An 11,379-nucleotide genomic window follows, 5' to 3' on the forward strand; every position below is an offset into this window, starting at 1 on the left:
GTCGCGGCATAAACATGTACTTGGGCAAACAAGTCACGCATTTTTACAATATATAAGATACTATATTCAAACGACAGAATAATAGAAATGTATAAAATCTATAAACATAGAAGAGAAGCAATAACATAGCATGACGCAAGAAAGCCGACTCCGGTTGCCTTCTAAACAAGTTCGATTAATAAGGTGTGAACACACCATTGCCTTCTAAAAGCAATCACATAGACCGGCCACCAACTCATCATCCTGGATAACAAACCAAAGGAAACTGTTGACATTGTTGCCTTAAAGAAATTCATGGTTCAATCTCATCCAATGTGGCAAACCCCTTTGGGAAAGCAAGCGGTCACACCACCGGCCACGATCATCAATCCATCACATAGCTAATCCGGCATGCTCTTCCTGCAGCAAGCTTCTGTCCAGGCTCCAGCGCCGCTCCGCGATCCTCACGAATTCGTCCATCACATCTCCAAAATGCTGCACCACTATCTGCTCATACACGGCCCTTATCTGGTTGGCGATCCAGCTTGGGGTGACGAGCGTGTTGTCCAAGCCGCTTAAAAAGTCATGCACCAGAAACTCCTTGATCGAAAAGGACCCCTCTTCTTTGATGACCTCCCTTATATCTTCCTTCGAAGGCCCATAGACTGGCACATAGAAAGAATCAAACTTCGCCTTGTCGATTACACCCTGACGATCATCGCGAAAGATCAGTTACTTGTGCCTTCGTCCGCAAATGATAAAATTCTATGCTAAAAACTAAGAATTTGTACCTCTGAGGCCATAAGGCTTAGAACTTGAGCAAGAATGCCCCAGATGTGGAAGGGGGCGAAGCCATCAGAATGCCTCCCTATAATGGAAACAACCATCTGTCCTCCCGGGACTAATTCTTTGGCTCTCAGCTCCAGGAAATGTCTGAAGTCCTTCCTAAACTGTTGTGCATATGCCCCAAGGACCATAGGGAGCTTCTCACGCCTAGCATGCTCATCAATGTAGTAAGCCGGGATCTGGTTCTTCGTTAGAACTTCAGGAGCCTGTGAAGATAAAGGTTTTGTTTACAGAATTGGCAAGTTAATACAATGGATCGATTCATCGAGCAGTGTCAAACTCACACCTTTGACAGCCAGTGCAGGCTACTGGACGAGCACACAAGATGCACGGAGCTACTAGTGAAGAGTCTCTCGTAAAACGACCCTGGTGCAATACCCGTCACGACAACAGGCCCGTTGCATCGACGGATCGTGACAAGGCTCTTCACCACCGTGTTGAAGTCATTGTCAGGCAGGTCGTTGAGGAACACACACAGTTCCGGTGGTGGCTGCTGCAACTGAAGACAGTATCCATGGATCGCCTCGACAGCGACCGATACCAGTGCCAGCGCGTTTGGGCCAGAGGAGCAGCCCAAGTCCGCGATCACCATCTTGTCAGGTAACAAGCTGCTGCTGCTGCTGCATAAGTCTATGATTGTTCTTTCTATCAGGAGCTTCATCCTCTTCTGCTGAGCATTCTGCAGTCAATTTGAACTTCTTCAAAAATTCCAGTATAATCTTTCAGCTAAATAGCATGCTTCTTAACTTCGTCATTTCTTCTTTTGAATTTCAAGAATATAAAACAAACACCCGCAAAATAAACTATATAGTTATACTCTTTTGAATTTCATGAATATAGTTATACTATGAACTACCGCAAAATAAACTATATTATGAACAAGTTCCTAATGGACAGTTTTTAGAAGCCAAGTGTCAAAGAATAGGATACCTGAATACCAGAATTGCGAGCGTAACTTCTTTCCCCTTGTCCTTGGTTCATATGCACCATCTGCTTGGAGGCCATGGCTTTGGTTAGAGCGAGACTAACCTCTAGAAAACCTGATAGAACCAGATTAGGAAGCCTCTGCTAATGATGGACTTGAACCTCAGTTCTTATTTTCCTCTGCTAATTGGGGATGGCTGCTTATCCATATTAAGGCCAGACAATATAAAGACCGATTCAAAGGTTACAGGTTAGGTCAAATTCAACTAAGGATAAGGATATGACAATAGTTTAACAGCCTGCCACTGGTAGTGGTTGTATTAGATCAGCAGACTTGTTATTTTAATTTGGTTACATTGAGTTGGTTATTCAACATGGGATTCATGGTCAAAAGCAAACATTTCAGACATTTAGAACAGCACGGGTAAAAAAAGAATCTGAAGCCAAAGGAAAAAAAAATGGAACTCACATTGTTTTCAATTAGAGTGTTATAAAATCTTTTTGCTACAGTAACTGTACAGTTTAGCTTTTTTGTTTACGGTGCTTCATGAAAACAAAGGAGTGTACCACTTACGCAAATACATGAGGCAGCCAAACAATGAGCTACCATGTGATCTTCAAATGAAATACATCAAGCAGCCAAACAACGAGCTACCATGTGATCTTCAAATGATAACCAGAGGAATGGTACAGGTGGTCAATGATATGGACAAGTCATAAGTGTGACGTTGTACAGCGATGGTCATAAGCTTTTGGGGTGGTTGGAGTTAACTAGGGTGCTTTCGTTTTCGGCCATTATATGTTGAAAAAAAAATTAGTAGCGTGTGAAGAACAGTCACACTGCATAAAAGTCACCAAAGCAAAAGGACATTTATTTGAAGAAAATATGAATGGGGTGATATGGATCAATCAAGAACCAGAGTTGAAGAGTGGTGTGAAAATTTTGGTCAACTTTCTACTCTATGGAAGGCACGGTCCAAAGTATTACATGTGGAAAAAGGACATGATCATATCTTAATCACCTTACAATGCTAACCAAACAACATTATTATACTCTAACCAAGAGTACAATCTACACGAAAACCATGAGCTCTCTTAAATAAATATCAAGAGATAATTTCACGGAAAAAAGGAGCAAGTCATCACTCATACAAAATCAGTAGAGGACGGCCTCAGCACAAACATACAAACTGGCAAGAAAAACACATGTGCCTGTACTGCTAAACTGGACAAACACTAGTCAAAGCCTCCTAGTGGCAAGAGTGCAGAAATATCACCTAGTACCACCTCCGAGGCTACAACTATTATGATTGATATGAAACGAAACATTACTGTAAAATTCTAGATGGAAATACGAAGTCAGAGACTGTAAAAAATGTCGATGGTGGAAGAGGATATAAAAGGAACAATATTTCTAACTTCTGGTTCCAGCTCCTACTAAAACCATCTCTCTTGTAGTGGAGATGCAGTTTTCCGTATTTCCATCAAACAAATAAAGTAGTAAATTGATACTAGCACCCTTTCTTGTTATAGACAATCAATGTTCAGAGAACAACCGAGTCCAGGATTTGCAAAACACAAAAGAACCAAACCCAGGGAACCAAATAAAGTACTCCCTCCGTTCCAAAATAAGTGACTCAACTTTGTACTTTGTACTAAAGTTAGTACAAAATTGTGTCACTTACTTTGGGACGGAGGGAGTAGTAAATTGATAATAACACCCTTTCTCCTCTTAACATAGCACTGGACCAGAATGAAGACTGGATTCAGGTAACCGCAAGTTCTCTTCCAAAGCCTGTACAATCAGCCGATGTGAATCCACCTATAAGCAGAAAATTGAGGTGTGAGCCACTATATTCAGACTGTCAAATATTAGATTCAGATTCCAAAATTAAGATAAACACTAGTATCAATCAGTCCAACACATGAACATCAAAAGCAAAGAACCATGTTATGTGGCAGCACAAATCCATGGCCTAGTTAACTGAGAGCACCTTGTGAGTGGTCATAACAGCAGTCTGACCCCTCGACAGGAAAGCTGTCAGCAAGTGGTGGAGGCAGCTCTGTTAGAGAATAGCTTAAGATAGAGATAGGTTTGGTAGTCTGTTTGAATTACTTTCTATCTCTTCTTCTGTACCTGCGTGTACACCTCTTCCTCTCTCTCTTGTGTACTTCACGGACGTATCCTTGCGATCGTCTATAACTTGTAAGCCACGGCATATTCACTATATATACAAACCACGCGGCCCGAGAGGGTTATACGCTTCCTGCAATCTTACATGGTATCAGAGCCGCTTCCTCTCGCATCTAGCTTTACGAGAGAAATCAAAAGCTAGCATATACAGAGAACTAGCGAGAGAAACCAAAAAGCCATGTCAGGCACCGCTGCATCCACCGATTCTTCCACCCTCGCCGCCACCATGAGTGCCCTAGTTACCCAATCCTCCGCTTCCACCTTTGCGTCATCTTCATCCAGCAGCAGCGGCACCTCTCTCGGTTCTCCACCAACAGAAAAACTCACGAGGACTAATTTCCTCTTGTGGAAGGCAATCGTGCTCCCTCAGATCAAAGGAGCGCAGATGGAGCACTTCCTTGACGCCACAAGCCCGGCGCCGCCTGCTACCCTCACCATCACCAAAGATGAGAAGGAGGAGCAGGTCGTGAACTACGCCCGCGCGATCTGGTATGCCCAACAGCAACAGGTACAAGGTTATATGATGGCTTCGCTTTCTCGTGAAGTCCTTCCACAGGTGGTGACTCTGCAGACGCCGGCTGAAGTATGGAGGGCGATCCATGCTACCTTTTCTGCACAAACCCAGGCGCAAGAGGTGAATAACAGGATCACTCTTGCCAATCTCCAGAAGGGGAACTCCACCATGGCGGAGTATCTTGCCAAGATAAAAGCACTGGCGGATGAGATCGCCACCACCAGTGCGCCATTGACCGATCGGGAGATGACCTCCTATGTCCTGAAGGGGCTGGACCTCGAGTATAACTCGGTGGTGTCAGCTCTCGCCGCTCGCGTCGAGCCCATCACCACCCCGGAGCTCTACAGCCAGCTTCTCAGTTTCGAGGCACGGGTCAACCTACTGCAAGGTATGAATATGCGGCAATCCTCTATCAATACCATCTCCCGTGGACGTGGCAATGGCGGCCGAGGTCGCGGTCACCAAGGGCGTGGCCGTGGCAACGGCAACGGAAGTGGGCGAGGGCCCTTCAACAACACTGGTCCGCGCTCCAGCAACAATGGCGGTTCTTATGGTGGCTCCTACAACAACCGCAGCTCCTCCTCCAACCGGCGATCTAGGTGCCAGCTTTGCAAAAAGCCAGGACACGAGGTAATGGACTGCTGGCATAGGTATGATGAGAATTACGTCCCAGATGAGCGCCATGTTGCTGCTGCGATGAGGGAACAAAGAGAAGAAGAAGGCACCGTATGGTACGCTGACTCGGGTGCGACAGACCACATCACAAGTGAGCTTGAGAAGCTCGCCATCCGGGAGAAGTACTATGGCAATGATCAAGTGAACACCGCCGCACACGGAGGAGGTATGGACATACATCACATTGGTCATGCTTTAATTAATTCTCCCACTTCTAAACGTGATCTTCTACTAAAAGATGTTCTACATGTCCCACAAGCAAACAAAAATCTTGCCTCCGTGTCTCGTTTAACAGCCGATAATAATGTCTTCTTTGAAACTCACCCCGAGTATTTTCTCATAAAGGATCGGGCAACGAGGGAGCTCCTCCATCACGGTAGATGCATTGGAGGACTTTACCCCATCACATCCGGAGCATTTAGTCGAAAGCGTCGTCGTCAAGCCTACTCCGTCATCAAACCTTCTTTGGCAAGATGGCATCAAAGATTAGGACATCCTTCATCAGTCATAGTTGAGCAAGTAGTGAATAAAGACAGTCTTCCACTGTCAAGTAGTCAAAATAATGAGTCTATATGTGATGCTTGTCAATGTGCCAAGAGTCATCAACTCCCTTATCCTAAATCTCATAGTGTGTCATATGCTCCTTTGGAACTTATTTTTAGTGATGTATGGGGTCATGCAAGAGATTCTTTTGGAAGAAAAAATATTATGTTAGTTTTATTGATGACTACAGTAACTTCACTTGGATATACTTGCTCAAATACAAATCTGAAGTTTTCTCCATCTTCCAAGAATTTCAGAAACTTGTTGAACGTCGATTCAATAAGAAAATTATCGCAGTCCAAAGTGACTGGGGAGGGGAGTATGAAAAATTAAACTCCTTCTTTCGTGACATTGGGATTGAACATCATGTATCTTGCCCTCATGCACATCAACAGAATGGCTCGGCAGAACGAAAGCACCGTCATATTGTTGAAGTAGGATTATCCCTCCTTGCTCATGCTTCCATGCCTCTAAAATATTGGGATGAAGCTTTCATTGCTGCCACATATCTCATTAATCGCTTACCTAGTAAAGTGATTGGGAATATAACTCCCTTGGAAAAATTGTTTCATCAAATGCCAGATTACAATTCTCTAAAAATCTTTGGATGTGCTTGCTACCCAAATCTTCGTCCCTACAATCGACATAAGCTTGATTTTCGATCTACCCAATGTGTCTTCATTGGCTATAGCGATCTTCATAAAGGGTACAAGTGTCTAGAAATTGCTACGGGACGCATCTACATCTCTAGGGATGTCGTTTTTGATGAGACTCTTTTTCCTTTTGCCAAATTACATCCTAATGCCGGTGCTCTTCTTCGTGCTGAAATTTCTCTTTTGTCTGATCCTTTGTCTCCTTCTGATCACGGGGAAGAATTAAAAGCAAATGATCAAGTGAGTAGTTCAGAAAAAGTTGTAGCAGAAAATGCTGATTCTAAAGGAAAAAAATGCAGAATGTGTTTGTGATTTCATGTGTGCAGAAATGGACAAAAGGGGCGTTGGATCTCAGGCAGATTTTCCTGTGCACGACAGTCCCAGAATCTCTCGATCCGATGTAGATCGCGGGGCCAGTGGGGCCAGGCATACTGCGACGCATGCCCCATCGCCAAGTGGCAGGCTTCAACCGGTTGACGAGGCCATGACCGACCGGAGTGTCAGCAGGGCCCCAGGCAACATGGGCCTCCGCAGTCCCGCTCGCGACAGGCCAACCAGCGTGGGTCCCAACGATAGCGTACAGGGGCGTTCGCCCGACTCCCCGGCTGTTTCGCCCATCGCGTCGGCTGCGTTGGATCTGGAGCCTGACGACGCGTCAGACGAGGGGAATTCACCGGGATCTTCTGTGTCCGAGCCATGCATTACAGAAACACAAGCGCCCTTACCAATTCCACCATGTCACACCAGATCACAATCGGGAATTTTTAAGCTCAAGGAATACAAAGATGGTACAGTCAGGTATGACAGTCATAAACGTGTTTTTCTTACTAGTACTGGTGAACCTGATAATTTGCATGATGCACTTGTGCATAAAGAATGGAAAGGGGCCATGGACAATGAATATCAAGCTCTACTGAAAAATAAGACCTGGCATCTAGTACCTCCTAAAAAGGGCCAGAATGTGATTGATTGCAAATGGGTCTATAAAACTAAAAGAAAGTCAGATGGCAGTATAGATAGATACAAGGCTAGATTGGTTGCAAAGGGTTTCAAACAAAGATTTGGCATTGATTATGCGGACACATTCAATCCGGTTGTTAAGGCAACTACTATTAGACTTGTTCTATCAATTGCTGTTTCCAGAGGGTGGAATCTTAGACAGCTAGATGTTCTGAACGCGTTTCTTCATGGTGTTCTTGAGGAAGAAGTGTTCATGCGGCAACCACCAGGGTATGAGAATAAAAGCACACCTCATTTTGTTTGCAAGCTAGATAAATCTCTATATGGGCTGAAGCAAGCTCCAAGAGCATGGTACTCCAAGTTAAGTACTCAGTTGCATAAGCTTGGGTTTGCTCCCTCCAAGGCAGACACCTCACTATTCTTTTATAAAAAAGGCAACATTACTATGTTTGTTCTTGTTTATGTTGATGACATAATTGTTGCTAGTTCCAGTTCAGATGCCACCACTTGTTTGCTTCAAGATCTCAACACGGAATTTGCTCTAAAGGATTTGGGCAATCTTCATTATTTCCTTGGTATAGAGGTAAAACAGATAAAAGATGGAATACTTCTAACACAGGAGAAATACACCACAGATATTCTCAGAAAAGTGGGGCTAGAACATTGCAAGCCTGTAAGTACACCACTCTCAACTTCAGAAAAACTTACAGTTGAGGTAGGTGAAGCTCTTGGTCCTGAGGATGCTACAAAGTACAGAAGTGTTGTTGGTGCTTTGCAGTATTTGACTTTAACTCGTCCAGATATTTCTTATTCTGTTAACAAAGTGTGTCAATATTTGCATGCACCTACTACAGCTCATTGGACCGCAGTCAAAAGAATTGTGAGGTATCTGAAATTTACAATGGGGCTTGGGATCAAAATCATTAAGTCCGCATCTATGCTTGTCAGTGCCTATTCAGATGCAGATTGGGCAGGATGTGCTGATGATAGGAGGTCTACAGGTGGATTTGCTGTATTTCTGGGATCAAATTTGGTGTCATGGAGTGCAAGGAAACAGGCTACTGTCTCGAGATCCAGTACTGAAGCAGAGTACAAAGCTTTAGCTAATGCCACTGCTGAGATTATGTGGATTCAGACTCTACTTTATGAGTTAGGAATTCAGGTTCCTCAAGCTGGAAGGTTATGGTGTGATAATATTGGTGCAACCTACCTATCAGCAAATCATGTATTCCATGCACGCACAAAACACCTAGAAGTTGATTTTCACTTTGTCAGAGAGAGAGTAGCTCGCAAGCTACTTGACATCAAGTTCATTCCAACAGGAGATCAACTTGCTGATGGTTTTACCAAACCGCTTACTATGAGACGGCTAGATGAATTCAGGTACAATCTAAACCTAGACAAACTTCCATAGGTTTGGATTGAGGGAGGATGTTAGAGAATAGCTTAAGATAGAGATAGGTTTGGTAGTCTGTTTGAATTACTTTCTATCTCTTCTTCTGTACCTGCGTGTACACCTCTTCCTCTCTCTCTCGTGTACTCCACGGACGTATCCTTGCGATCGTCTATAACTTGTAAGCCACGGCATATTCACTATATATACAAACCACGCGGCCCGAGAGGGTTATACGCTTCCTGCAATCTTACAAGCTCCAGGCTTTCTGGGACACTCAGCCTAGCTAGGCACGAACACAACCACCACACCGATGCTCACCTGTCTTCTCATCATTATAGCCTATTGGGTAGATAAATTTTATGTGTATGCAAATTTGATAATACAGGCTACACTTCTGATCTGTTTTTCTTTTCACGGACGACTTTAATTTTATCAACTTCTCCCTTGTATAAATATGTACCAGGCAACAGAAGATGTTCAGAATCTAAAGTCGAAGCTCATATTATGCTTCTATTTTGTAGGAAAATCTGATAATAAAGCTGAGAGAAGAGTGCAGTACTACCACCCAGGAGCAGGATATGTTTACAGCAAAAGATGGTAAGGTGGTGTTTGGTTGGGCTGTGGATTTCTGAAAGCAGTTGTGGAAAATCTGATGTGGAAAAACAGCTGTGAAAGATCTGCTGCGAGAAAGCTGTAGGTCATTTGGCAAACTTATTGTATGAGGTTCACAGAAGCATGTAGATTTTTTTTTTTGTCTTTTCATACTATCAAGCATGTATGAAATTTGATAGTAAAGCAAGAAATTCTGTTTTGCAACAAAGGAACAGAATATCCTTCTCTGTTTTGTAAATGCACTGAGTAGGAATGATAAAATTATGGCGGAAAACCTCTGTGGATCCTTTGCTGTTCTGAAATGATAAAATGCTTTGCCTCAATATGATCTACAGACCAATCCCACAGGAACGATGCTAACTAGAATAGGATTTGCAAATGGACAATACAGTAGAAAGCAAAAAAGGCATAATTAGCAGCCGGTGCAACGTTGGGATGCAACACAAACACACAGGTCTGTTCAAAACAATAGTAGGAGAACCTGATCCAGTTCCGTCTAACGTACTTTTTTTTAACTTAGTTCCGTCTGTACTGGATTAGTTCCGTCTAACATACTAGTCCAGTACCCGGGATAACTTATCACTGACCCAAAACCCAGCTAAGCGATACTGCACTTGCTTTCTCTAAGGCGGGTTTTTCTCTCCCGCACACGCAGCTAGAAATTGAATGCAGCCCACTCTTCTTTGATCCATGACCTTCCTCCTCTTCGCGTGGCATCACTGTTTCAAGCAAAACAGACGAAGAATAAGGATGGAGACAGTTAACGGTGACAAGGTCAAAACAAGTGAAAAGACAACTAGTTGTACAACGAAATCAAATCATTATCACGCAGCAATCAAAAGTAAAAATGATAAAAACTATTCCACTAGTACAGATTGAATGTCAAGTAAAGCATACAATGTTGGCTGTAATAAGCCGCGGCGACGCTCCTGGCGCGGCTGGTGCGTGTATGGGCGCGCACCGGACGTGACGGGCGCGTCGGGTCCGCGGTGTGCGCGTGCGTAGGTGTGCGTGTGTGTGTGTGCGTGAGGCAGCGCGTGTGTGCGCGGGGCCACGCCGGGTTGTTAGCGAGCGAGGAGGAGGGGTAGACCGCGTCGGGCGCACTGGCAGGCCGTGGCGATCGCGTTCGGGCGCGATGCGTGGACGCGGCCAGAGCGCGCAGGGCGTGGGGGAGTGGGTGAGCGAGTTGGTGCAGGGCGAGGTCGTGCAGGCCGGTGCTCGCGGGTATAAAACCCTGGTTCCCCTCTGTAGCTCGGTGACACAGTCGAGTTCGTGCTCGAGGAAGTAAAAGGGGCGTTCGTGCGCCGGAAAACCACCTGTGTCCACCTCTGTCTGAATTTTTCTGAACTTCTTCCTCCTCTCTCTGGTGAGCTCGAGCGACGGCGACAGATAGAGCCCGGAGGAGCGCGGCGAGGGACTGGCGGTTCCAACATACAAGATGGTCACCAAAGAGGGTCTAATTGGCAGTCTACCTACTAAAACATACAAAATGGTCAGAGGAGAGGGTGAAAGGAACATCAACCAGGTAGCATCCTGTTGTTAGGTTGGCTTATACCCTTGTCACATACTCCCTCCGTTCCAAAATAGATGACTCAACTTTATACTAAATTTAGTACAAACTTGAGTCATCTATTATGGAACGGAGGGAGTAAAAGGAAGAGCTTGATACTGATGTATCTCAATGGGAAGCGATGCATAAACACAAGCATGCCAGTGTAAAAACGTACGGTTCATAACTAGCATATGTGTGAGTAATAGCATGCTCCAGCAAAAGCCCAATACTAAGTATCAACAATCTGAGACATGACAGCTTGACGACTACAGTCTAAAAGCAAACCACCTATTCCTCTAATTTCTCTAAATAATTCCCGCTTCCCCCATTTTCCTTCTCAGTATACTGAAGCACTCATGCACAGGGGACACCCTCATCCTCCTATTATAAATGTCTCATCTACGTTTCTAATGCGACCACACAAAAAGAAGTTTAATAACATCACCCAAAGGACATAAGAAAAACCTTGCAGGATAGGGTCCTGTTAAAAGACTAACGACGGGGCTCTTCTTTTCCCCAACCCTCGCTCTC

General features: G+C 44.4%; 1 protein-coding gene across 1 annotated transcript; it reads right to left on the minus strand.

Annotated features, from left to right (window-relative positions):
- Positions 1-205: 205 nt before the first annotated feature.
- Positions 206-1,878, minus strand: LOC119278458 (inactive anthranilate O-methyltransferase 1-like). Its single transcript, XM_037559808.1, has 4 exons — positions 1,756-1,878; positions 1,112-1,504; positions 771-1,031; positions 206-687 (listed from the first exon to the last, which is right to left on the minus strand). Exons 1-4 carry the CDS (start codon positions 1,828-1,830, stop codon positions 373-375), a joined length of 1,044 nt encoding a protein of 347 aa, XP_037415705.1. The 5' UTR covers positions 1,831-1,878; the 3' UTR covers positions 206-372.
- Positions 1,879-11,379: the final 9,501 nt, after the last annotated feature.

This window comes from Triticum dicoccoides, chromosome 3B (assembly GCF_002162155.2).
Source record: "Triticum dicoccoides isolate Atlit2015 ecotype Zavitan chromosome 3B, WEW_v2.0, whole genome shotgun sequence".
Lineage (NCBI taxonomy): Eukaryota > Viridiplantae > Streptophyta > Magnoliopsida > Poales > Poaceae > Triticum > Triticum dicoccoides.